Here is a 27,818-nt window from a genome sequence, read left to right on the forward strand (position 1 = left end):
CACGGTGAGACCGAAGCACTCGTGCAACCTGTGTGTGTGTGTGTGTGTGTGTGTGTGTGTGTGTGTGTGTGTGTGTGTGTGTGTGTGTGTGCAGCTACCAAATGCAACAGCAGTTTCACTCAAGTGTGAGCAGTGATTACAGAGTTTGTTGTGTGACGAGTAGGGCAGGTTTTTCAGTGTACTTAAAGCCACACCCCATAAAGCACTCAGACCATGACAGTTTATAATAACCTGACTGACATTCAATTAGGTAAGCTGTGGCTTTGTTTGATACAATGTTCGTACACTCCTGTGTGGTTATGTCACTGCACTAAAACGAGACAACTATGCAAAGAAACAATGTTAGTAAATCAGACAAAATGCCAATCAAAGTCTTTGCAAAGAAGGTATGTCTTTTCCAAGAAGAATAGGCTCATCTTCCTGCAACTTGCCATTGTCAGTCACTTAAAAGTATTTCACCCTATGCTTATGCTATGATATCTTGATGAAAGGAATACAAGGGCATGTACTTGACAACACAGAACAAAAATGTATGTATTTAAGTAAACTGATGACCATTCTTATAACAATCTATAGATATAAAACATAAAACTTGTGATTTTAAAGATGAATGTAAGTTGCTGTAAGTATGACCACACCAGATAACAAACCAAGAGGAAAAAACAAAAAGGGGCAACCAAAATCTCTAGATATTGCATTTTGATGACAAGAATACAAATACACCTGACACCACAGAACAAAATGTTAAAGTTTGCTGCTTTGCATGTTAGTTTAGTAACTAACAAGATCTTATCTTCACTTTTGCTGCGGTAAAGAGTCAGTCAGCCATTTGAGTGTTTCCAGGTGAAAGGTAAATCAACCAAATAATTTTTTCAAACCAGTTATGATGATATTTGTTTTTAATTAAAACATACAACAATAAAGAATTGTGTTATTATTGTCTCTGACTGCAACAGAAACAGTTACTTTCCAACGTAAATGCTTTGGGTAGTTGACATGAACATGAAAAAATGTATAATTTTTTTCATTTCATTATTATTTTTTCCATTTCATTAAGAATTATGCATGTTTTTATAGCCTCATGTTAATTGTGACATGCTATATTTAATCTAAAACTGATTTCAAATATATATGTAAAGTATTATTCTGCTACATGAATAACATTAAATATTTGCAATTTTTCATTTGTTACACTGCAGGACTAGTTGATTGTCTGCAATTTTACCTAGACTATACACTTTTACTTATGCATACTATTGAAAATTAAAAATAGCGGATGCATTTATTTGTCTATCTGGCACCCTCAGGCAAAAAGGAGTCTACAACACTGCAATGGTGTATCCCCTCTCCCTCTCCCCCTCCCCCTGACCCGAGGCAGATAGGCTGTAGGTACAGCAAGAACGTTTGTAGTTACAGCTGTGGTAACTAGAGCAGATCTGGCAACCCGGATGATGAAACACTACTGATTTTGTGATTGGTAGATTGGTGGAGGGTGGCGCTTCGGGCCAAAACACAACATGTCAACATCAACATTAGTTGTGGGCTGCAACAACAACTTTTAAATGACAATATCCTGGCCGGACTGTTGTCAGTGATATAAGTATTTGAAATTAACATGATTTTTTAATGTCTACATCAAGGCCTTTTTACGATTCATTGAAATACATTTATTACATACAGTTCCTTTAAACGAATTGAGGCTACATCCACCGGGGAATACAGTTTCCTTGAAAGGATGTACATGATCAGCAACACTGCTTAGGTAGGTGGTACATGTCAAAGTAATTTAAAAATGGATGGCGGGACCTTCCCATTAGAACATTGCCCAAAGCATCACACTGCCTCTGCCGGGTTGCCTTCTTCCCATACTGCATCCTGGGGCCATGTGTTCCCTTGGTAAGCGACATGAATGCACCCAGCCGTCTTCCATTTATTTGTGGCTTGTCCGTTTAATCAAACCACACGGGCCAGCCTTCGCTCCCCACATGCATCAATGAGCCTTGGCCGCCCATAACCCTGTGCTGGTTCACCCCTGTTCCATCCTTGGACCCCTTTTAAAAGATAAGAACACCACACAAGAACAGCAGTTTTGGAGATGCTCTGAACTAGTCATCTAGCCATTACAATCTAGCCCTTGTTAAACTTGCTCAAATTCTTATGCTTGCCCATTTTTGAGGACAAAATGTTCACTCGCTGCCTAATATATGCCACCTAATGAAGAGATAATCAGTGTTATTCTCTTCAGTGGTCATAATGCCTGATCGGTGTATACTTATTATATAGGCTTTATATTATATAAAGCATTGTTTATGCACTGTTAATGGTCAGATTGACTTTGTAGATTCCTAAGGAGCCACACATGGAAATAACTGCTTTCATGCTATTTTGAAAACAGACAGAATCTTCTTTAAAGGGTTCTGTCACAACCTGACATCTCATGAATATTGCTGTAAACTTGTTGAGGTATAGTTATAAAAGGGTGCTATCAATTATAGCAAAAATAACTTAAAATACTCAAATACACAATATTTAAGCTATTTTAAGCGGATTAATAGGCTTTGCAAATAATGGGCCAGCATAATAGTGCCGACTGCTGACCAATACATACTACTACAATTGGAATCAGAGATTAGCTGCACGATTTAGTATCTTCTTCACCGAAGCCCTTTGATGATAAAGAACATCATTCACTGGCCCTGACTGGATCTTTGTGTCAATAAACACAAACGACATAATGTGTATCACTAATAATATATATAAAAAAGGTTTATTATTGTCCAAAATGAGGCATGTATTTCATCAAAAATACACTAAATATTGCAAACTATTAAATAGCCAACTGTTTTCTATTTGAATATATAAAATGTAATTTATCACTGTGCATGGCAAAGCTTTGATTTGATTTATTAGACAAAAAGTGGTTAAATACCCTCATTTGTCAAGGATAACACAATATGTTAAAACATTTTCAGAACTTCAAAACATGTTTTTGAAGTCATGATGTAGGCTATAAAGTGCAAATTTCACTATAGCATTGGTAGGCCTATTGTATATTATTAATACAAAATTATATTTAAATTACCAAATTTACACACACACACACACACACACACACACACACACACACACACACACACACACACACACACACACACACACACAAATCACTAAAACAACCTAAGAACCAACTTTTACATTTTATATTAAAACTAATCATATTTAAAATAGGCTACTTTTAATATCCAGAACTTATTCCATTCTTCAACCCCTGAGTGTTCAAAAGACCTATGATAATAACAGCCTAGATCATTACACAATACCCTACCTTGTTATACTTTCAGACCCAAATAATGGATTCAGTACATAAGTGTCTCATGATCCTTCAGAAATCATTCTAATATGCTGATTTACTCTGCATGTTTTTTATTATTATTATTATTATTATTATTATTATTATTATTATTATTATTATTATTATTATTATTATTATTATTATTATTATTATTATGAATATGAATATGAATATTGAAACCAGCATGTGATGCTTAACATTGTGGAAATAGTGATACTTTTTTCAGGACTCTGATGAACAATAAACAAAATCGATCTGCATTTATTAAATAAATGTATTACATTAATCAAAGCATTGTTAATATAAATCTTTTGTAGCTAATACAAATATCATCACTGTCAAATTTTCTCTCAATGAATAAAATAAAATGTCCACTGTTAAGCAGTACAACGTTTTTAATTTTGATAATAATAATACGAAATGTAGCCTACTTGAGCAGCAAATACAACTGTTAAAATACATTTTAAAGGATCGTGTGACACTGAAGACTGAAGCAATAATGCTGAAAATTCAGCTTTGCCATCGCAATAAATAAAAAATTAATTGTATTAAAATAGAAAACAATTATTTTAAATGGTAATAATATTTTAATATTAGCTACGGTTTTTTAAATAAATAAATGAAATAGGTGGTCATTTGAGACTGCTTTTAAAAATATTTAAAAAAAATATTTACAAACTGTTGACAAGTCGGCTACTGTATATTATATTAAATACATTTAATATTTAAACAATAAAATGTTTGGTAATATTGGTGCGTGCACACCTGGAAAAGGGAAAAGGTCACATTATGCATCGCGTAGGAAGAACCACAAGGAAGAAACTGTCTGACATTGTAGTGTGTTGTTCGAACAGTAGGTGGGGATATTTGGCAGCTGTGGTTATTGTTTGACAAGGGTTCAAATGTTTGTTTGGGAGAGCGAGGCAGGGACAGAGTTTCAGTCATGGGCAAGTTAGCAGTTCTCTCGCTTGCTGTTGTTGCACTTGCTGTTTTGATCGGAGAAAGGCTCAATTCTTTAAGGTTGGTTGATTTGTTCAATCATATTTATATAAAAAATGGCTGGGGTTACAGTTTCAAACAAACCAAACTGTTTAACTATTTCAAAATAGGTTTTCTGAATACTTGTTGTGATTTTTGTTGCTAACGTCACCTTCATATTGACCATTGCTGAATTCACGTGCTCTCGGAATTATCGCGCATACCAGTTTCCTAGGTAAAAATTGCACATGAACGCCTTCCCATTTCAAAATTTTAATGGGGTAAGTTCGAAATTATGACTTCAGAAGTGGGAATTATCAAATTTCCGATTGCACGTGAAGGCAGCAATAGGCCTGAATTTGTAGTTTAACATAATTATTACACATGACAGTAGAAATATGACTTTACAAGTGTCGTTTTATCTTCTCCACAGGCACACATCTCTTTCTTACAGAGAACTAACCCAGAACTACCTTCCTAACTGTCACCTAATAGATGGCATAGGTAAGCAAACACATTTACATTTTTCGCCATCGTGAATAAACCTCTTGGACTTAATGCCTTTGTTACTTAATGTAAACTGTAAATTTGAGGTTAATGAGAAATGTTTTATTGGAACTGTGTATTTTGTGTGTGTAAAGACTAGTTTTGTAATACATTTAGCAAATTACATCTAGTAATATAGGAAACAAGCATTTCTGAACTGCAAATGTGGATGTTGTGGTAGTAATCTTTGGTGTTATTGTTGTGTTAACAGATTTTGGGGCTGAAGATATAACCATACGTGAAGATGGATTGGCTTTCCTCAGCACTGTATGTCATAACCTCAAAATTATTACTCAAGATTAATATTGAGTTGAAAGTGGCATGTGAAGGCAAAGTATGGTAATTGGTAACCCATACTTGGAATTGTCCTCTGCATTTTACCTGTCCAAGTTAGTGCACACATTAGGTGCAGTGAGTAGTGCACACGTCCAGACCTGTGGGCAGCCATTTTGTGATTGGGGGCTATGTGCCTTCTCTTATGCCACCTTGATGTGTTATCGGAAATTTGATAATTCCCACTTCTGAAGTCGTGATTGCGAGTTCATCATATTCAAATTTTGAAATGATAGTGCGTTCGTGTGCAATTTTTTACCTAGGAAACTCGTATTTTTTGGTAATTCCGAGAGCACGTGAAGGCAGCATTAGGCTAATCAAGCATCAAACCTGCAACCTTCGGGGTTACCAGTCTCTAATCATCATGCCACGACTGCCTCCAGGTTTTTTTTTTAGTTTTGATTACTCGGATATACATGTTTCCCACCCATTTATTCTCATGTTAGCAATAGCAACCGTTGTTTTTACTGAAACCACATTTCTGTTGAAGTACACTGCTGCTGAAATTTATTGAATAAATTTGACAGTTTAAATGCAACTATATTTTTTAAACATGCTCAAATGAATTGTGCATAGGGCTTGAAGTATCCAGGCTTACCATTCTATACAGATGATCCTGGAAAGATCTATACCTTGAATCTGTTGGATTCTGAACTGAAAATTAAAGCACTGAGCATCAAGGGTCAGTTTGACAAAGACTCTTTTAATCCACATGGAATCAGCATATACACAGATGATAAAGGTTTGGCATTTTCATTAATGCATACATAAACAAGAAAAGTTGCAAAAGAATTCTGTCTATACTTGCATTGATATTATTTTAATAATGCCTACATAAGGAGAGGTAGTTAATGTGAAATGTTAAAACTATTGTAAATTGTAGGAGCAAAATGTGATAGTCTAATTTTGTTTTCTCTCACTACAGATGGTGCCATATATGTGTTTGTTGTTAATCATCCTCAAGACAAAAGCCAAGTGGAGATTTTCAGATTTGTTGAGAAAGAAAATTCTCTTCAACACATTAAGACCATCAAGCATGAACTCCTGCACAGGTATGTGCTTCTTCAAAACACTGTATTTTTATAACCCCGAACTAGGGCTGGACAATAATTCAATATCAATATATATCGCGATATAATTTTTTTCAATAACGGTGATATGATTTTTAAACACATTTCCGATATTTCGATATGACTGACGTTCAGGGCGCATGCCATCAGAAAGAGCAGAACACGATTGGCTTCTTGCGTGATGACGTAGGCCTACACCACGGACACGCAGCCAGTGCTCAGCAGTAGTAGGCTGATAGATCCAACGCGGCACGTTTTAGCGACAAAGAGAGTTTCCCTGACCGCAACACAAATGTGATTGAACGAGCTTCCACAAGTAAGGAGAAATAAATAGTTGATAAGAGAAGAAAGACTAACTTTCTTTAGTGGCGTGGAAGTGGTTCGTCTATCTAAAGTACTATTCGCACGGGATTAGTATTATCTAGGGACCTCTGTGATTTAGAAATGACTCCTCCACATCTGAGTTTTGCGTGGCGCATTCGCACGGGATAAGCAAAGCCTGTGATTTTACTCGAATTTACTGACTTCTCCCGGATATGATGTTCGTTATAGATAACTGTATGAAATCATAAACAGGCATCGATATCGTTTTGATTATTTTACAGTAGCCTAATAAATAAATATAATTTCGTTCAGTTAGCGAACAGACGCCATGAACTGAGCTCAGACCAGCGGCAGGAATCAGATTTCATTTATCACGAGTAGGAAGCTGACAATATAGCCTACGGCGGAAGATTCAGTTTCAAAACTAAATGTAAAAGCACCTATTTAAACAAGATTGTCATTGTACTATACTGTTCTGTTATGTTTTTCATTCAGAACAGTATTGATGTTAATATTAAACACACCATTCAATCAGATTACTCTCAAATTGATACTCATTCTAAAGTGAAAGTATAATCCGTGTGGGCGCGGCTGCACGGGAATTAACGGTGCGCATTATGAATGCAGACTTTATTCTTCGTGAAAGATAAAGATAGAAATGCTCACAGGGAGAAAAAAAGCTTGCAAAAAGTATATAAAATCCGCCTAATCCTGGCCAAATCACAGAGATGTCGATTCGCACGGGACTAATGTTATCACAGGACCTCGGTGTTCGGCAAAAAATGGTAGGTAGGCTAATTTGCGGGGGAATTTTTACTTTACAAATTACAGACATGGCCGATTCGCACGGACTTAAGATCACAGACATTCTCTGCAATTATTACAAATCACCAGAGGTCCCCAGATAATACGTATCCCGTGCGAATGGGGCTGATATTAAACTTGTGCCGGAGAGGTGCCGACTAGGGGTGTAACAATACATCGACATAGATGCATCAATCTAATGTCTAACAATATGATGACAAGCGTTACAAATAATCCATGTAGACTATTTATGTAAGAGGCAAGTGGCACATTTGTTTTAATACTTTCCACATTTGCACACAATGTCATTAACACCAATGCGTTCATTCTCGTTTAAATTACCTTTCAAAGCTTGTGAAAGACGGTCAGACATGGCTTCACGAAAATGTATCATTTGCTCGTGTTTAAAGCCTTGCAAAAAGCAGCGTGCACTCATCTCAAACAGAGCACAAATTGGCCACTGAATTGAGTCTTATTTTATTTATTTTTTTGTGCATCAGTAGATAAAGGTATAGTTTTGCATAAAAGGAGAATATAGCGTATGAATCGTTCTTCACTGAAATTTATAACTTAAAAGAAAATGCTCAATAAACTGCGTCTGCGAAGTGAGAGTCTTGTTTATTTGACGGTGATTTCACATTTCTTGTTTGTATAAAGGCTAAATACAAATAAAAGGTGAACATTAATTTATTTGTACCGTTTTTATTTCTAAAATATTATATAGTTTTATAGGAGGAGGTTTCATAGACTTGGCAAATTAATTTGTCAGAAGTTTGTAGGTACAGAAATCCTTTGTGGCAGTTCTTGGTAGTTTTTCTAAAGCTTTTATATAGTTCATATCGATATCGAAATTATATCGTATCGACCAAAATTAAGAAATATATCGTGATATAAATTTTGGCCATATCGTCCAGCCCTACCCCGAACCTAATCAAAGTATAACTTCCAGTTTATGTATGTGCATTTGTTAGTGTGAATGACATAGTAGCTGTGGGGGCTGAAAGCTTTTATGCCTCCAATGATCATTACTTCACTAATGACATTCTCAAGTTGGTGGAGCCATTTCTCTCTTTGCCCTGGTGTGACATCGTCTACTACAGCCCTGAGACTGTGCAGGTTGTGGCAGGGGGTTTTCTGTCTGCCAACGGCATTAATATCTCACCTAACAAAAGGCAAGTTGCAGAAAAAAGGCCAAGATTTGCAATAATTAAAGCCTAGCATAATGTAATATAATCAAAGCTTTTTTATGTTTCTAATATAAATCACATGTAATTTCAGGCATTTGTATGTGTCAGATATTCTGAAGCACACAATTGTTGTCCTGGAAATACAGAAAAACACTGTATTATCTCATGTAAAGGTAAACGCAAAACTACATAAACACCTTATTTTATCCTATATAGAATATGTACTTTTTTAAGCATATCATTTTATCATTATTAGTTGTTTAAATGTAAAAAGGCCACCATTCTGTTGTTAATTTAACTGCATGTACATTTTTCATATCCAGGAAGTTGATGTGGGCTCGCTCTGTGACAACATTGAGGTGGACCGTAAGTCTGGAGATCTGTGGATGGGCTGCCACCCAAACGGTCTCAAATGTGTATTTCATGATCCGAATGATCCACCTGGTTCTGAGGTGTGTAAACGCTTAAACCATGACATAATGAATAGTGCCTATAAGCTCAAATATGTCCAGATGTCATGTTCATCTTGATGTTCCCATCCCTTTCCCCTTTCTTTTCGTACATATTAAAAAAAAAAAAAAAATGTTTTCCTATAGGTTATCAGGATTGAGAATATCCTTTCTGAAAAGCCCCAGGTGACTCAGGTATATGCAGATGACGGCAGTGTGATCGTGGCTTCTTCAGTGGCAACCCCATATGGAGGAAAGCTGCTCATTGGAACTGTTTATCAAAAAGCTCTGATCTGTGACCTTAAATAGTGAATATATTTACTTGCAGCAAACAATTAATAAAGATTTGATTTGGATGTGAAAAATGTCAGAATTGACTTTTTGCAACAAACAAATTAAAGACATGCTAATTATACTTGGGTAGTTGACCTCTAAAATGTCAATTAGTGCCAACCGTGACATGCTACACTTCATTTTTGAACTACATTTTTCTTTGGATGTACTTAGGCATCCATGTTGACTTTTTGACTGTATTTTTTAGTAATTTACTCTAAAAATAAAAGTTCTTTATTAACATCTATGGTTCAAATTAAGAACTTTTAACATTATTTGAGCCTTACATTCCACAAAAGTCTTTTTTAAATTTTACACTAATTTAACTGTTCAAGAAAAAGGTTCGTTGGAGGACCAAAAGGTTCTTCTTTGGCATCGCTTAAAAAAAACCTTTTATTTTGAAGAGGGTGTATTATGTCAATGAAAAGGAATCAATTATGTTTATGTGAGTGAGCTTTACAAGCAATATCTCAGCAAGTTGATAGTTTGATCTGTTCTGCTACCATAAGCACAATCATCCAGGGCGGGTAAAATGCAAAGAGTTTCTAATGGCTGTTTATCCTGTTTAAAGAACCAGTATAAGACAAAGAAAGTCCAAATTGTCCATTCAAACCTTGCCTGTATGCAGTGGTAATGATTAAACAACTCCATTTATTATAATTCAAACTGTATACTGGGGAACAGGAAGGGCAGTGTGCTTGTCTGTTTTGGAAGAGAAAAGTTGTCCACCTTTGTAAATTTAAGGCTTTTTTATCTTAAAGGCTAAAGTAATACAAAATACAAAATTCCTGCTGCTATAATAATTATAGCTGTGTGTATTAAATGTAGCCAAATGGGGACCAATATATTTTTTGACATTGGAAACAATCTTTTTAATGTTCAGTGTGATTTAGTTGACTTAATTATTCTGGAATCATTCTTCAATCCGAATGACTAGCACATAAATGTAACTGTCCAGTGATTTGTATGTGGTTATGATTTAATGTAGCTTCTGAATTTTATTTTCCAATGATTGTGAAAAAATTCCAATCTCAGTGTTTTATGCAGATATGTACAAAATGTTGTGAATGATATCAAGTTGAGTTCATTAAAATTATGACTAGGAAGAAATGTTACTGTGATTTTTTTTTCTCTTTGCAGAAGTCATGAGAGGGATTTAAAGAGAATAGAAAACTAAAGCATCACATCAGTCACAATCTAGAGGAAAATGCATGACCTGAACATGATTCTGTCCATATAAGAGGAAACATAGGGGGAAAAAACAAGAAAAGGTGAGCGCTCCTTCCTTACAGCTTGAGTAAGGACTTTATTCCTGACTCAAGTGTGCTGCTGGGTAAAGTCATAAACAAAGTCGTAAGTGCTGGGCTCTTTGGGAACAGGAGGAGGGACTTCGGGAATCTGAATGTTTTCGAGGTCTAAGAGGCGAAGTTTCAGCTCCATAGTGACCAGAGTGTCCATATCTGATTTTGTGAGCTCACTTGCCATCTCTTTTCCCAAAAGAGCATTCAAGCCATCAGTCCAAATGCAGTACTATTGAATAAAAAAAAGGACATTTGTTTAAATAGTATTATTTAGAATGATGCATTAATTTAAGCAGCGCACAAATAATAAGACAACGTATGTAATAGAAGGCTATTATAGAAACAGGCCTACTCATAATGGCTTTGATGTCAGCATCATAAGGTGATTATCTTACAAAGAACAGTTCTTTATGTTTCCATGAGACAAGTATACATTTCATGTTCTGGCCTTGTATATGCTGCTACTCACCTCATGCTTGTCTGGAGCAATGAAGTTCAGGTATTCATCAGAGTTATGGAGAATGGAAAAAGCCAGCTCCAGCATCTCCTGAAAAGCAGGGGAAGATTAATTATCTCCAACCCCAGCACACCTGACCTCACTTCCTCTCCCACAATTACCACTTTCACTTTGCTACAGGTGCCTTTGCAAAACAGATGGCTTTTGTCACAATTACACCCTCCTCCCAAAGTCACCCACCTAGAGGGCTGAATTTCCAACAAGGTCAATTTAAAACTGTTGAGAGATTAAGTTCTAAAAATATGAGGCTTGTGAGATGAATAATAGATTCCTTAATTCCTTAATAGATACAATATATTGCCAAGAGTTTTGGGATGCCTGCCTTTACATGCACATGCACTTTAAATTACATCCCATTCTTAATCTGTAGAGTTTAAGAGTTGGCCCACCCGTTGCAGCTATAACAGCTTCAACTCTTCTGGCAAGGCTTTCCACAAGGTTTAGGAATATGTTTATGGATATTCTTGACCATTCTTCTAAAAGCGTATTTGTGTGGTCAGGCACTGATGTTAGATGAGAAGCCCTGGTTCGCAGTCTCTGCTCAAAGTTGGGAGGAAGAAATTGTCCAAAATGTCTTGGTTTTCTGAAGCATTATAAGTTCCTTTCACTGGAACTAAGGGGCTAAGCCCAACCCCTGAAAAACAACAACACACCATAATGCCCCCTCCACCAAACTTTGCACTTGGATGCAGTCAGCCAAGTACCGTTCTCCTGGAAATCGGCAAGATTTTATACAGCTTTGGCCATGGAAGTGATTGGAATACGAATTCAACTATTTGGAGGGGTGTCCAATTCCAAATACTTTTGGCAATGATGGATGGATGGATGGATGGATGGATGGATAGATCTTAAATCTTCCTCTCTTAAATCTCATACAAACACACACTCGACTGGTATGTTTTTAACAGTGCAACTCATGGAACACTGTAGGCCTATGCCTATCCCTCACATCCTCGATTTCAGTTTCCTAGTTTAAAAAAAAACTGAACAAATGAACAAAGTCTCAAGTCAAAAATTTTCTGTGATGAGCTCGTATCAATGACTTCAAGATAGCACGTAATAGCAGCATAAAAAGAGTTAAAGCCATTAGCCCCACCACCACCAACACATCTAACCACTAGATGGCGTCAATAGGAATTAATTTACGTTACTAGATGAATTGCTAATTGTTTTCAGTTGTTGGTGTGCCTGTTTGTGTTCCACTGTTGTCATTCCTTGTTTTGTTTTTTTACTGTTATTATTTTGAGTTGAAGATTTCATGTACCCGCATTTGCTCCTGCAAGATTCTTCATGTAAAATCAGCCTGTCCTCCTGACTGCTGAGTTTGGATCCACAACGCCTAATCCTGCCTGGTGGGTTTGCCTACTTGTCAAGTTTCTTATAAAAATAATGAATAAGTCTTACCTTATTCTTAAGTGCTCCTTTCTCCCTCATGTGTGGGCAGTCTTTACCTGTTACCACTGCTTTGATATCTGCTACTGTCACTGAATGTAGAAAAGATGGACTGTTATGGAGAGTTGACAAATTCTGAATAGTAGAAATTGTATTCTATCTTATTCATTAAAATTAAGCACATGTTTTTCTATGTATTTATATTAGGTCTTCAAGGTTGTGTATCAATACGGAATTAGCAATTATTTAGCATTAGCAATCAATGTGATTAAAAAAAGCCATAGTTGAAAAGACAGTTTTAATTTACAACTGTCATAATCAAAAAGTGTGTTGCTCACCTTTCTCCTGGAGAGAGTCATGTGATATCTGTCCTTGTGAGAACTCCTCTACGTCCCCATAGTGTAACACTTTGTGGTTTGGTGATAGACGGCAATACCAGAATTTGTCTAGGGGAGATGACGGAAGATACATATTAAATGATGTACTGTGCAAGTTATTGTGTGGCTGTTTTCTTCTCTCTTGCACAGATATCTTGCTTTTTATTGCCCTTAATTATAATGATCCATTACAATCAGATTTGATCGTTTTTCCACTAGTAGGACAACACTGTAAATAAAAAACATATTTCAATCGAAGCAGCAGTGAGAACATCACTTTTGATTAAAATCAATTCTGCTTGTGACTAACTAGCTGCCCTTTTATGCTGAATATTTAATGTCAATAGGTTAAAAAAACATGATTCTAAACAAAGAAGGGACAATAATAATGGAATATATATTTTTTATAATACAATGGAGTATTTGTATATAGGCTGTTGTGTGCCCCAAATACAGAATGAGATTATCCCTTTAATATATTCATATCCTTGTTTAATATAATGCAATATGAAACAGAAGCTTTAGGGGAAGGTGCATGGTCGGGGCCAGGGGAACCTAAGCCTGTGATGCCCTATATTTAGATTATAGCATGTTTGAATACAGTGTCTCCCCTTTAATTATTATTTAAAAAAAATATCCAGTATGGTTGTCAATCAATCTGGTGGGATTTTGGTGGTATATATTGCATCCATAAAACTGCAATTGAATCCATTAAATGACTATTCTGAATTTGGAACTGAATCCATGAATTCAATCGCATGTAATTGTAGCCTTATTTTGGATGAGTAACTGACCCTGTCTGCGACGAGCACTGATCTTCCTAAAGCAGCTCCCTTCACACAGGCGGTTCAACCTCTGCCGTTTAATCAGCTCGGTCACTTCTGGCTGGAGTTTCTCTCGTAGTTCTCTAAACATACACAGACATGTTACATTAAAGCAGCAACAAACCAGTGGCTCGTAATGCATTGTTTAGGGGGCGTTAAGAAAAATTTATACATTTAGAAACTTGAATCATGAATTCTACTAACCATACCCCCCTCCCCCCAGATTTTTTTTATTTTTTAAACAATTTAGTCAAAATGTTGACTTTGTATCAACATGGCTATATAACAATATAAATAATAGTACTAATAATAAATATTATAATAATAATTATTATTAATAAATATAATAATAAACTATAACAATACTATATTGTACAATATTTCACTGTATAATTAAAGAGTATTTAAGAAAAATAATATTTTATTTTACATTACAACTGTAAAATTACAAAACAGTCTTCATTTATGTGTCTTTTGTTCAATTGTAGCCTTTGCAACAATTGCACTATATGGCATACAAGCAGTCCTAGATATACTGTACATCATGATAAGACTAAAAGACCAGTGCAGCATCTGTTTCATGCTGACTTTAAAAGTTGAATTTCTTGTAACTCAACACAGTGTAGTAAAAAAAAAAGCACAAAAAATTGAAACATGGTGGCATAAGCTAATGTCCTGCTACCACCATAAAATGCATTCAGCAGAGAACAAGATGTGTTTTAGCAGAAAATGAATAATGAACTTGCCTAATAAGAACATTCAGGCCATACAGAATGTCTTGCTTCATTTATGAGTGTGTTTTCTAGACTATAAGAGAATGCACTCACAGCATTGGGTGTGATTTGGGGTCATCCTGGCTCAACATTTCTGATTTCAGCAAGGGTCTGTGTGGCCTGCCACTGCCCTCCGTGTTAAACCGCGATGTGACACTTTGAGTGGCGTACCATTTCTGTTTTTTCTCCACCTACAGGGTTACAGACAGTCATTCAAATAAATGCAACATCTTTTTGCTTTGTACATGATGTGATTTTCTTGGGCTTGATGACCGGGAGGCTTCATCAGCTGTCATTGTAGTTTGCTGTTGAAGAGCGTTTTGTGTCTTAACAGTGATTTGCTGTTGGCTACATTGCAGTTTTAGTCAGTCTTCTCTTATGTACTTCTGTATCTGTGTGGCTTAATGGAGTTTATCTCAGACCTTGCATCCCTTTGTGTGGCCGTTGGGTACAGGCCCGGCACAGTGCTGGGGTCTGGCAGGGGGAACTGAGGAGCTCAACGGGATTAAGGCCCTGTCAGTCTAATCTCCAACAGTGCTGTGACACAGTCAGAGCCTGGGGAGAAACATGCTGACACAGTGCACTAAAGAGAGTAGGCCAGATAATGTCTGTAGAGAGGACACATTGGTTGTGGTTAGTTTCGGTTGCCATGTGTTGTTTTTTTGCACTGAACAAAATATTTCCATTATTTCGCAGGCAAGATCTATTGTGACAATTTCTACTCGGTTTGAGATTTTCTTTATTAAGTTAGATCACAGTGGTTAAAAAAGTGCAATGACATTTTCAATAATGACAGTAGTCATTATTGGCTTTAACTCGATTTATGCCCGATAATGGCTTTAACTCGATTTATGCTGCCTTTACGTGCTATCTTGAAGTCATTAAGACTTAAAAAAATGCAATTGACACTTAAGCATTTTGATGATTCTGGAAATTTAGTGACTCAAGAAGCAGACGGAGAATATCTGAATTTAAACAATTTAAATAAGTTTATTCTTGTAAACCATTATATGACAGTGAACCTGGATTTGGGTTACAAGAGGGAAATATCTTCATAGGGGATAATAAAACAAGACAAAGTAGATTTAAAAAATTGTATAAACATTCAGGTTTTTATAAATTATTTTTGAAAATAAAAATACTTTAAGTAAATTAAATTAAGTAATTGCCTGATTTACATTTGCACCTTGAACACTAACTCTCAAAATAATTCATTGGTTTGAGTAAGGCAAACTCAAATTAAACAAATTAGTTCAATGAAATTAACTTGAGTATTTAGAGCTTTCTTTACTTTTGAGTTCACAAAACTGACATATTTTAAGTAATCTGAATTGTTTCATTGTTTTGAATTATATGAACTTGTTTCTATTAATTTAGACAAACTTAAATTTTCCTGAAACTAGCATGCTTTGCTATGATACTCAAAAGGGAGAATAAATGGTAGAATTAAGTGTTATATAATGTTTTTGTGTGTGTGTGTAAGATTAATGTTAAATGGGGATTTAGTAGTGTTTAATGCTTTGCTACCCCAATTTAGAAGTTTTTGTTTTTGGGCTCCACTTGTACCATCATGGAGACGAGTGGAGAATGATCTTGGTTTGAGAACAGGTATATATTAAATGTTCTGTATTGCCATACTCTTTCAGCAATTGCTATGCTAATGTTATCAAAGCTTTCAAATTAGTTATAGCTGGCTAAATTTCATCGACTAAAAATATTTAAATTGAGATTACATGATCATTTTAAGTTAAATATAAATACTTTAAGTTTGAGTACAAAATTTACATCTGCCAGTCCTATACTTACGTAAACTTTGAATTTCTTAACTTAAATTGGTTACCTGAGATTCAGGTTTACAGTGTGTAAAAATTCCATACTAAGAGTATACTGAGTGTTTGTTTTTTAAATTATATATATATTATATATATAATTAAATTATATATATTGTTTTTCATAGATTATTATTATTATTATTAAAAAATATTCCTTTGAGTTCTAGTCAATCAATCAATATTTGGCAACACGTGCAGGATGAGGATCCTGGAACTTATTAGCTTTGGTCTACTGTTCTTACACTCATATCATGTTTCTATTGCGAGATCATATAAGTTGATCATAAGGATCGAGCAATTATTAATTGTTGCCATTAATTAAAGTTTTATACCATACATATATTCTACTTTTTCACTATATGCATCCAGTTTCATTACACAACCCAGAAAAACTGCTTATTCCGCTAGATAGTGCTGCTATACAAACTATTTTACTATCAAACACCAGTATAAATGAGCAGATAATGGAGCCTTTAATAATATAAAGCAATGAGCAATAATGAACCCCCCACCCCCACCCCTACAGTAACAAACAAAGCAAAAGGGTATTGAAGAGACGAGCTCAAACTATATCCCTTGAACAAAAATAGGTAGTTCTAAAACAAATAACTAGAATTTATATTGTTTATAATGCAAAACAACAATTCAAATCAGATATAATTGTAGGGTTTTTAATAGTAAATCTCTGACCTTGCCCTGTAAATCATTACAAAAACATGAATTGACTGCAATAATTCAAAAGGCATATTTTAACTGGATCTGCCAGCCGTATCTGTTCTAATGTATTCTATATGATCGTGCAATGTTTACAGTAACAAAACAAAAACAAAGCAGCATGTGATTCTTAGGTTACTGTGCGAGTAAAGTCAGTTAAAGGCTCATCTAAAGGCTCGCTGTACTTACACGTCACAGCCATGTCCATGTGTCAGTGCTGAAATTGCATGTGTGAATGAACCCTAAACACTGTTATCTGGTCACAGTGGCAGTGGGGCAAGAGAAGTGATGCAGGCGACAGCAGATGGTCCTACAGCAAGAATAGTTCCCTCAAAAGGAGAAGATCCTTTCTGAGTGTGGATACGAGAAAAGGGAAAAACAAAGTAGTAGAATCCAATGTAGTATTTCCCATTAACTCCACACTGAGAGAAAGACTCAGTTCTGAATCCTTAGAATGCTGCTTTGCTTGTTTATATGAGTGATCCGCACCGATTGGGCAGATGCCTTCATGGTGCCAGCCAATGAATAGCTGGCTTTGGTCACATGGGTAGATCACAGAGGGAGAGCATGAGCAGGTTGGATGGGGGATGGGGAGGACAGGACCAAAAGATAATGATTTAATGGATCTTCTATCTAGTTAAATAGCAGTGAAACTTGGCTGATGTATTTCGTGAGCACCGTGAGATACAAATGGCCCTGACAAGAGTGACAAAAGGAAAAAGGTGTGACACAGTGTGGAAACGTTGAGATCCAGTAGCATCGTTCTCCATCAAAGCAAGAGCCAGGGGTGTAGTCATTAGAATTCTGTTGTCATGGGAACCGGTTCAGTGTGGCCTGTCGGGCTGGTGGCAGGACTCTGCTTTACACAATAAGAGCCTTGCAGCCTCTTCCTTTTACTCGCTCCTTCAACACCACTCTCATCATGTGCTCTGTCAGATTTGCTGCATGTCAAGTCCACATCGGATAGGAGAGATGCACTTGATGAATCCCATTAATCAAAGCATGCTGGTATGGGGACAGACTAGACTAGAATCTTAGATGTTTCTGGTTAGGATAAAGGTTAGTCCTCAGGTAAAGGATGAACCATAGAATCTGTGTATTATGCATTGCAGCCTGGTTTATCTTCAAGCGATTGATTTGAAATATTACAGGTAATGATGATACCTGAGACTTTTTTGGCAGTTCACCCCAAAATAAAATAAAAATTGTCATGTACTCACCCTCATTTTCGTCTATACCCACTGAATATCTTTCCTTCTTCTGTGGAATAAAACATGAGATGTTAAGTAGTATATTCACACTGCCTTTTTCCTATACACTGATTAAGAAAATGCCAATAAACCTCCTTAGTATGTAAATCACATGGTATTTTCTAAATTTTTTCTGAAAGGGATTCACCCAAAAATAAAAATTGTGATTTAATTTTTCACCCTCATGACATGAGTGTGTAGCCTGACAAGCCTGACCCACATCAAGATGTTTGGTCTGGAAACTCACCATTGACAGGGCTAAATCCGAGGGGCGGGATAAACGGTTGTCTTTCAAACTCCCTCTGTGACCAACCAGAGCAATGAAGGTGAACCTGAGCTCATTGACAGATTAAACTTTCGCTGTATCCGGTCGGCAAAACTCCGAACACATCTTCCCTTCTTAAGAATGACTTCAGTGCCGCTCTTTGTTAGCTTAGAAATCTAGACGCACCCTTGCAGCAGCAAATCTAATCTGCCGCAAGTATCGTCTAGCAACTCTTAATACCCTTCTGAGCAGTGGCGATTTCTTTAAGACTGCAAGGGAAGCTCGGCTTCCCTTATAATGTCACAAAATTAATGGTCAAATATGTACTATTATATTAACATTGTATTGACTAAAAATGCGTTAGAAAACGTTCATCTCAAAGACGGGTTCGTTCAGAATCAGTTACATATAGCAGGTCGGCTGACTCGATTTCCTTCTCATACATTCCCGCAGCGTCACAGTGCATTTCCCTATAGAAGCCCAGCGTCCATTGACTTCAATGGGGCTGCTTTGAACGGTTTTTTTCAGCGCTTCGAAACTAGTTGGTCATTGGATAAACGCTGCGATTATGTCCCGCCCACGGACGCTCAGCGTCTCTGGGAGTGAATGGGGAGTGGGCTGGCCCGGACTCCGAGCTTCTGCGTGATGATTGGAGGGTCTGCATCTCCTTGTGACTGACAGCAATTCTGTACTATAAGGAATCACTGAAGCTATTCGCTCTCAGTCCCATCGCGGATTTCTCAAGTTCAGTCGAAATAAAAACTGCTGCAACCTATTTCTTTGATATTTGCTTGGCGAAATTGCTTGATTTTCATCATACATTTCACACAATTATACACCACATTCCTTGTTTCAGTTTTACAGAGTTTAATATTTTTTTAGATCGTTCATTCATTCACAGGGTAAAAGACCATTTTCTTGAAAAGGAACGTAGGGCAGAATTTACTTTTAAATAAATAAGACACTTGGCCGAAAATGAGCTTCCCCTCTCTGACAGACCAGTAGCCGCCACTGCTTCTGAGCTGTAAAAACCAAACTCTGGTTGGGCCAATCACATCGTGTATAGAGTCAGTGGGCGGGGCTTAACATAATGACAGCCGAGTTGCGCTTGCGTGCTTCTAGTAAACACAGAAGCTGGCAAACGGCGGTCTTTAGAATCAGCTTTGACCGCAACTCTGGAAGACTTTGGAGTTAAGCTTTTCTCTGAGAAAAGAACAAAGAACGGCACTGAAGTCATTCTTAAAAAGGGAAGATGTGTTCGGAGTTTTGCCGACTGGATACGGCACAAGTTTAATCTTCACATGTTTACTAGCTTCATGTTGCTCTGGTTGGTGGTAGCGCTATCCAATCAGGTGCAGAGGGAGTTTAAAAAACAACAATTTATCCCGCCCCTCGGATTGAGCCCTGTCAATGGTGAGTTTCCAGACCAAACATCTTGATGTTGGTCTGGCTTGTCAGGCTAGTTCTTTGTTCTTTTCTCAGAGAAAAGCTCAACTCCAAGTCTTCTAGAGTCACGGTCAAAGCTGATTCGAAAGACCGCCATTCGCCAGTTTCTGTGTTTACTAGTAGCAAGCGGAACTCGGTCGTCATTATGTTAAACCCCGCCCATCGATTCTATACACGATGTGATTGGCCTGACCAGAGTTTGGCTTTTACAGCTCAGACAACCCTCGAAGACTTATTAAACCCTTTGTGGTTTTTAGGGTTTGATTATTTGTTTAAAAGAGATTTTTCCATTTTCCACAGTACTAAGGTACTGGCCACGGTTGATGTGAGTGTTCCCCTTAAGCAGGGAATAATTCCTCTGTTTTCTGAAAGCTCCAATTATTAAACTGAAAAAGGAAATAGTGGACAATGTCAGTTCTTTTTAAAGTGTAAAAAGGAAGTGGAGTTTCCGTGCTATACTACAAGGAGCATCATAAAAGGGCGAGATTTTCACAGACCAAATATATACAAACGTTTGGGGTTGTTAAGTTTTTTTTACCAACTTGCTCCACTCATGCTCTATAGGGTTAGTTCAGCCAAAAATTTGAATTCTGTCATTAATTACTTATGTCGTTCCAAACCTGTAAGATCTTTGTTCATCTTCAGAACACAAAATAATATATTTTTGATGAAATCAGAATATCTGAAATCTTTGATGAAATCTTTCAGCTTTTCATTTCAGTATCCTACATTGTTGTCCATATAGTGAACACAGTGCAGCGCTTTCGGGTTCTACACCCTTAAAAATAAAGGTGCCAGGAAGAACAAAAAAGAGGTTTTCATGGTGATGCCATAGACAAACCATTTTTTGGTTCCCTGAAGAACAGTTCTTTAAATAACTATTTTTCTCTAACCTTTTTATAGTCTAAAGCAGTGGTTCTCAAACCTGTCCTGGGGACCCCCAACCAGTGCACATTTTGCATGTCTCCCTCATCTAACACACCTGATTCAAATCATCAGCTCATTAGTAGAGACTGCAAGACTTGAATTGGGTTTGTTTGAGGAGGGAACATGCAAAATGTGCAATGGTGAGGGGTCCCTAGGACAGGTTTGAGAACCACTGGTCTAAAGAACCTTTCTACCAGAGGTGGACAGTAACTAAGTACATTTACTTTAGTACCGTACTTAAGTACACTTTTTGAGTATCTGTACTTCACTGGAGTATAATTTTTTCTGGATACTTTTACTTTTACTTCACTACATTTGAAAGACAAATATTGTACTTTTTACTCCACTACATTTCTATCTAGGTCGTAAGTCGTTTCTGCAGCAGCTCTAAAAGTTGGAGGATGATTTTTTCCATCTTTAAAAGTTTTTTTGGTGTTGTTGTCTCTTATAGGGTCATATACATTTACCAACTTTTTTTGAACACTGATCAGTTCATAGCAAAAATGGAAGAAGACGGTTCTTAGGCACAAGTGTGTGTGCACCCATAGCCATACGTTGAAATTATGTTTCAGTTTTAAAAAAAATCAATATTAGTTTAGTTGGCATACACTTGATGCATGTCTTATAAAATATTAAAAATATAAACATCTGGGAGAAAGAGAAGAGGAAAGTTGGGAGAATATCAGAAGTGTATCAGTGTATTAGATCCGTGCATTTGGCCTTAAAGTGACATCAGCTTTGTAAAGAGCTTTATAACTTATATACAAGTATTTAAATGAGTTTAAGTTAGTCGTATGCTAGTACGTCAGATGGAGCATCACTGAATGACTTAAACCATGATGACTGTGTGCATTTATACAACAATAATAAAATAATGCATTGACAATTTACTTTGATACTTAAGTACTTTTGAAAACAAATACTTCTGTACTTTTACTTGAGTAAAAATCTATTTTTACAACTTTCACTTGTAACGGAGTAATATTTGACCAGTAGTACTTTTACTTTTACTCAAGTAATAGAGTTGTGTACTCTGTCGACCTCTGCTTTCTACACTACAAAGAATGTGTGTAATGAAAAGGTTCTTTGGATATTAAAGGTTTTTCATGGAACCATACATCCCGCCAAAGAATGAGAAACGACACGAGTGTATGTCAGAACGTCTGCTCAGTATTGGCCACTAATTGGCCTGCTCCTGCTTCAGATGCATGCGTGTTGTGGTCACGTGAACAGTGTCTGCCAATAGTGAGCTGGTGCTCTGTGTTTACTATGTCAACAATGTAGGAAGAAGACTGACATTAAATAGAAGAAATTGTTAGATGCAGTCGTAGGGTTTTGCTCACAAAGTATTCCTGACGCTTCTTAAAGGGTTACTTCAGCGATTAGCATATGGCTTTGTATCAGTAGACTGAGACGAGATTTATGCATTTTAGTGAGTGTTTCAACTTCTCAAATTAATTCCTATGAAAGTTAAGCTTCCAAAGACATGAACTGACAATGCACCAGACTGAACACACGCTGTGAATGTATGCCGCGGCCGGGCTTACCTCAGCTTTCATCACAAGAGCTCATTCATCACGATGAATGTAATCTGACTCCTGCTGCATTTGTGCTGTGACACTCACTCAGCGACTCATATTGAACAGACATGTTCAGTTTTTAATTGTAGTTTCTGTTCTCTAACTGAACATTTAAAATGAACGCAGTGGGAAAGTGATCCAGTAATCCAGTAGCGGTGGCTTTGGGAGCGAAGCAATGCATTCTGGCTGGAAATTGTTGTTTTTCATCCCCATGAGTCTTTTCTCAGACTAGAAGGCACCAAATTGAAAAATAATTTCACATTTTTACTACATAAATGACCCAGTTTAAATACAGATTAATCTTCCCAGTGCTGAAGTACCCCTTTAACATTTAAGGTTGAACCACTCTTGTCACATGGACTATTTTACTAATGTCTTTACTACCTTTCTGGACCTTGAAAATGGTAATAAGTTGCTGTCTATAGGGGATCAGATTTCATCAAAAATACAACAATAATTTGTGTTCCAAAAATGAACGATGGTCTTGCAAGTCTAACTGTTTTGTATTCTAATATATTTTAACTGTAATTTATTCCTGTGATGGCAAAGCTGAATATTCATCATTACTCCAGTCTTCAGTATCACATGATTCTTCAGAAATCATTCTAATATGCTGATTTGATGATGAAGACATTCTCATAATTATAATCCCTTCTCATAATTATTAATGTAAAAAAAAAAACTGTTGTGCTGGTTAACATTTTTGTGTAAACAGCTTTTGAGGAATTTAACGCATTCTTGCTGAATAAGACATTTCTTAAAGGGGGGGTGAAATACTCAGTTTCAGTCAATCTCATGTCAATCTTGAGTACCTATAGAGTAGTATTGCATCCTTCATATCTACAAAAAGTCTTTAGTTTTATTATATTTATAAAAGAAAAATGGACTGTACCAAGTCTTTCCGGAACAAAACGAGCGCCTGGAGGCGTATCGAGTCGGCGAAGCTAAAGAATGATGAATGCGCAAAGCGGTGACATCCTCAAGCGTGGAGAGACCCATGGCTATCGATCTCAGCTAATAGATATATGATCCAGAATCATTCGGAGGCTGAAATAAATTGAACAGGAGAAACAGCAACAGCAGGATGTCCGTCTCTGTGGTACTGTATTTAGTGGCCTGTCAACATTTGTGTCTCAAAAAGTTTATGTTTATGTTAACAGTTTATGAGGACATGATTCGGTTTATGGACTATTGTATGCGACTAAACCTTAGCAGTAGCAAGCAAAACGGTTTTGCACGTCAGACTAGTGTAACGTTATACATAAAACAACAATGGAGTCCGTTAGCGCATTTGAATGATGAAGCATGCGATCGTGTCGTTTACTGGTGTTTACTCACGCAACGATAGCCAACAGCATGAACCTTTATCGCTGGGACCGCTCCGTCAAAAACACACTTCTTTGGTATGATTTGTTGAAGTCCTGACAGCAGTGAACGGTGGAGATCCACTTTGCGACGCGATTGAAGCGATGTTGTGAAGCTTCCCGTCATTTCTGCGTTCAAATCGGTTCAAATGCAGCGCTGCCTTCCCGGAATGCTGTGCTGAAGCGTTGAAGTCGCTTGACGCGCTTGGCGCGCGACATAAGTGTTCACGGACGACTGGATCTGCAGCTGAGCGAGTGTTTATAGGCGTGCATTTCCTCTCTCGCTCTAGTCACCCGCACGCGCACCCTACCGAGAGAAGAGCCCGTACGGCCCATACAAGGACCTTCCGCTCTATTAGAGTCAAGCCGAGCCATACTCGAAAAAAACTCTCCGAAACTTGTGAGAAACTGGAAGGAGTATTTTTGACACAGAAATACTCCATCAAACGTCCAACATTAGTTTTTGAAACTTTGTCTATGTTTAGGATGGGAATCCAAGTCTTTAACAGCTAGTGTAAAAAGCTCAGTATGCATGAAACAGCATTGCACCCCCCATTTAAAGACTTGCTGATAACTTTTAAATGGTAGTACATACACTTATTTTAAATGGGTTTTAAAAATATAAGCATCTAGCAAGAAGCATCACATAAAACTTTCACAATCTTAATGATGGAAGGCTTAATGAAATGCTGCTTGCAGTCCAAAAGAAAATAAAACTCACCAATTTGCTATACTGATGTATCTTCCATATAGTGTCAGATGTTTCTTTGCAGCATCCACATGTTTAATGCCCAGAATCCTCCTGATCAACTGTTTTCTCTTTTCTTTGCATTAGAAATGCCACAGCAGTGCAACACAGGTGGCAGATTCAGTTCCTCAAGGCTACAATAATGTGTTCATGAGAACTTCTCCTTAAAGGTGTCATGAACTGGCTTTTTTATTTTTTTATTATGTTGTCTGAGGTCAACTAGTGACGTTTGTGTGGTTTTTACATTTAAAAACATAATAACTAATGAGTAATAAGCTATATTCTACAATGGTTGTATTCTCCAAAACGCTGGGTTTTGATGGGGGTGCCCAATGGAGACTTGGAAGTAAACGGCAAGGTTTTTGGATAAGATTTGCATATTTAATGAGCTTCAGCTCCTGTCATATCTATGCCCCTTTTAGTTCAATTCACATTAGGGAGGGGTTGTTTTGAAAGCGCCAAACGGAATGATTTAAGTACGTCTTTATCAAACAAACACAATGATTTATTTATCATCCACCAACGATTGATTGGAATATTATTTTTGTATTACATAGCCTGCACTTTTGTTCGATATAAGGCCTTCAAATTTCAAGTCAAAAGAGAGAATAGCAGAACAAAAAAAGGATATTATGAGATTTATCGGCCTGCTGACGGCCTTCCATTTTGGTAGCCCGTCTGGAAAACACACAGCCCCGGGACGTTGGGCTTTGCGAGTCCTGGCCCATACATGTCTGAGTCCAGCGTGCTAAAGGTATGCTCTGTTAGACTCGTACACATAAGCAAAACGATCTATAACAATGCAATACTATTTAGATATAAAAAAAACACATTTTACTCATATAAGTGTGTTGCACCATTCTTCTTGTCCAAAATGGCATTGTGTTTTAATATCAAATATCTGAAAATCCAGCTCAACCTGAGATTTGTTTACAAATGATTCTGCAGTGAAATTAACTGAACACCATGTCTTTCCTACATGGGCTGGAACTTCATTAAAAATAAAGTTCAAACACACATTCCTAATATTAGGATCCGAAGGCTCCATGAGTCAGTGGGTGGGGCTACTGAAATACACGTGCTTATTATTCTGTAGAGCCGGTGTTTTGTCAGTCGATGACGTCAAGATGTGTACACGATCGTTTTCTAGGCCTGATGTCTATAAAAGCTTTTCTTTGACTAACAAGGATGTTTTCAGATCTGAAACTTACAGGATATTCTTATATTACCATGGCCTTTTATATATCAAAAGCTCAAGAGAAAGTTGATTTCTCAATTCATTACCCCTATAACGAGACCTGAATTAAACTTGTCAGTAAGGATTTGGAATGGGGCCACACATGACCAGAGGGTTTGAGATGCACTTATCACCAAGCTCCACAGTACGTTTTAAATATTCAAGACAACGTCCTTTCATAACCTCTAACCTGAAGCAGCTCCATTGCTGCTGTATGTACCACCGCTAAACCCTTTTGCATGCAAGTTTAAAGTAGGAACCCCCCCCCCCGTCCCCCCGTCCCCCCCGCGTGAGTTTTTCAAAGCGACCGTTATTTAGAATTAATCTCTTTATTGTTTCCATGGTGACTTGTGATTGCTTGTCACATGACACACTGCAGTCACAATAGTGCTGTATGACTGATGATCCGCTGGCAATCGATTTTGATCTATTGGATTTACAAGACGTGAATTTATCCACTTCCCGAAATGCATGATATTAAGTGGCCGGTGAACTGGGAGAAGAATAGAGAACACTGAATAGTTGTTGTATATGAGAGCAAAATCTCACGAAAATGTGAATCAAGAGTACAGTTTCATGAAATGTATATGCCAAAATTAGTTTTTGGCATGCATATGGTAAGCAGTTTTTCACTTATTATACGCACAAAATGTCAAAGATAATTTTGGTGTATACATTCCACGACATTGCACACTTGTACTACTGATACGCATTCCCATGTGATCATGTTGTATATGACGAGTGACGTCTGCCTCTGGCTCAGTGCCAGCCAATGCACAAAAACGCATTTTTATTTAGCAGTTGATCACGTGATGCACTGAACATTCTAATTGCATCTGTGTGATCATATGCTCCAGCGACCAGCCAAGACTGATCACACCGGTGTGATTGTATGTGCGAAAGGGTTAAAAGGCTTCAAACAGCCTCCGTTGTAATGCCTGACCAGACAATTTTTAAATGTGTTCTGAAAGATGTCCGCTCTAGATTGATTAATATAGGATGCAGAAACACCATTGCTACAGCATCAATTTACCCTCCTAATGAGTTATTCGCAAAACTCCTGATAGGAACAGTGCTTTATGCTTTACAGTGATTTATGTAAGGTTGGTTAAGTAAGAATGCTGACATCTGCCAAACAGCACAGCTGACCACCTCCATCTCACATCTGTAAATTCCTCTAATTATCCTTCAGATTATGAAAATCTCTCACACAAGCACACACACAAATCAGATAAGTTTAAGTTGTTTGCTTTATTAACCCTGAAAAGTGCACATACCACTTCTGATATCAAAACAATCCATTCAGAAGTCTATAACTTGTATCCTTGTAAGTAACTACAATATCATACTTGATATGTGCGGATGTTTGTTAATTTGTTTGTGTTTTTAGAGAGAGGGAGATTTTTACACATCTGCTGCCGAAGTCCTTGTCATAGTGGAGATGGGATTGGTTCATGCTGGTTTCAGGTCAGTAAAATATTACGTTCTTTCTCTGCTGACTTAGGGCTTCTGAATGTCTCATGTAGCTTTAAGGCCTTGTGGAACTGTTCAATTATTCAGACATTTTGCAAAGATGCAGGCAGCATTTTTTTCAGTGGAGGCTCTAAGAATACTCTACGGATTTGAGTGTAACACCATCAAGAGCCCTAAAAAAAAGTGTGTTTAGTGTTTACCACAAATTACTGTACCTATGTTTATGAAGGCCAAGCAAGTCAGCAAATATTTCCTGTGGAATGCATCTAAAATGACTTGAATTATATAACAATAGCAAAGGTTGTCAGCCAACAAACACACTTTGTCACTCATAAAACAATGACCTAAAAACACTAACAAAGGGTAGCATTACACAATTTCTTTACAAATCAAGAATGACACTTTAAACTGTCTGTTATTCA

The 27,818-nt window shown here is 37.0% G+C and overlaps 3 protein-coding genes across 7 annotated transcripts in view; 2 read left to right on the plus strand and 1 right to left on the minus strand.

The window, feature by feature from the left end:
- Window positions 1-4,218: 4,218 nt before the first annotated feature.
- On the plus strand, window positions 4,219-10,652 carry LOC137083053 (serum paraoxonase/arylesterase 2-like). 2 transcript variants are annotated; one of them, XM_067448724.1, is made up of 9 exons: window positions 4,219-4,372; window positions 4,764-4,834; window positions 5,088-5,143; window positions 5,786-5,951; window positions 6,135-6,261; window positions 8,379-8,579; window positions 8,686-8,767; window positions 8,918-9,046; window positions 10,517-10,652. In XM_067448724.1, the coding sequence occupies exons 1-9, from the start codon at window positions 4,296-4,298 to the stop codon at window positions 10,523-10,525; spliced, it is 918 nt and encodes a 305-aa protein (XP_067304825.1). In that variant the 5' UTR covers window positions 4,219-4,295; the 3' UTR covers window positions 10,526-10,652. The 2 variants fall into 2 exon arrangements, with proteins under 2 accessions (XP_067304825.1, XP_067304824.1); XM_067448723.1 differs by lacking the exon at window positions 10,517-10,652 and adding an exon at window positions 9,191-9,408.
- si:dkey-56f14.7 (engulfment and cell motility protein 1) lies at window positions 10,008-17,590 on the minus strand. Its single transcript, XM_067448725.1, has 7 exons — window positions 17,296-17,590; window positions 14,615-14,751; window positions 13,758-13,870; window positions 12,925-13,032; window positions 12,599-12,678; window positions 11,147-11,224; window positions 10,008-10,906 (listed from the first exon to the last, which is right to left on the minus strand). The coding sequence occupies exons 2-7, from the start codon at window positions 14,650-14,652 to the stop codon at window positions 10,694-10,696; spliced, it is 630 nt and encodes a 209-aa protein (XP_067304826.1). The 5' UTR covers window positions 14,653-14,751; window positions 17,296-17,590; the 3' UTR covers window positions 10,008-10,693.
- The window catches only part of fxyd6l (FXYD domain containing ion transport regulator 6 like), a 34,510-nt gene continuing 17,571 nt past the window's right edge, over window positions 10,880-27,818 (plus strand). For all 4 annotated transcript variants that reach the window (XM_067448726.1, XM_067448728.1, XM_067448729.1 and 1 more), the window contains exons 1-2: window positions 10,880-12,546; window positions 27,314-27,390. In XM_067448726.1, coding sequence (XP_067304827.1) covers window positions 27,378-27,390 — 13 coding nt within the window. In that variant the 5' untranslated portion in view covers window positions 10,880-12,546; window positions 27,314-27,377. The remainder of the gene's footprint in view (window positions 12,547-27,313; window positions 27,391-27,818) is intronic.

The sequence above is a fragment of the Pseudorasbora parva genome, chromosome 7 (assembly GCF_024679245.1).
Source record: "Pseudorasbora parva isolate DD20220531a chromosome 7, ASM2467924v1, whole genome shotgun sequence".
NCBI classification, from domain to species: Eukaryota; Metazoa; Chordata; class Actinopteri; order Cypriniformes; family Gobionidae; genus Pseudorasbora; species Pseudorasbora parva.

Excerpts from the sequence above, each read along its gene's own strand:
- si:dkey-56f14.7 (XM_067448725.1), bottom strand. The coding sequence starts at position 14,652 with ATGTTGAGCCAGGATGACCCCAAATCACACCCAATGCT. Across the intron at positions 13,871-14,614 it reads CCCAAATCACACCCAATGCT|AGAACTACGAGAGAAACTCC; the intron begins GTGAGTGCATTC and ends GTGTATGTTTAG. Across the intron at positions 10,907-11,146 it reads TTGCTCCAGACAAGCATGAG|TACTGCATTTGGACTGATGG; the intron begins GTGAGTAGCAGC and ends TTTATTCAATAG.
- LOC137083053 (XM_067448723.1), top strand. The coding sequence starts at position 4,296 with ATGGGCAAGTTAGCAGTTCTCTCGCTTGCTGTTGTTGCACTTGCTGTT. Across the intron at positions 6,262-8,378 it reads AAGCATGAACTCCTGCACAG|TGTGAATGACATAGTAGCTG; the intron begins GTATGTGCTTCT and ends TGCATTTGTTAG. Across the intron at positions 8,768-8,917 it reads CTGTATTATCTCATGTAAAG|GAAGTTGATGTGGGCTCGCT; the intron begins GTAAACGCAAAA and ends TTTCATATCCAG.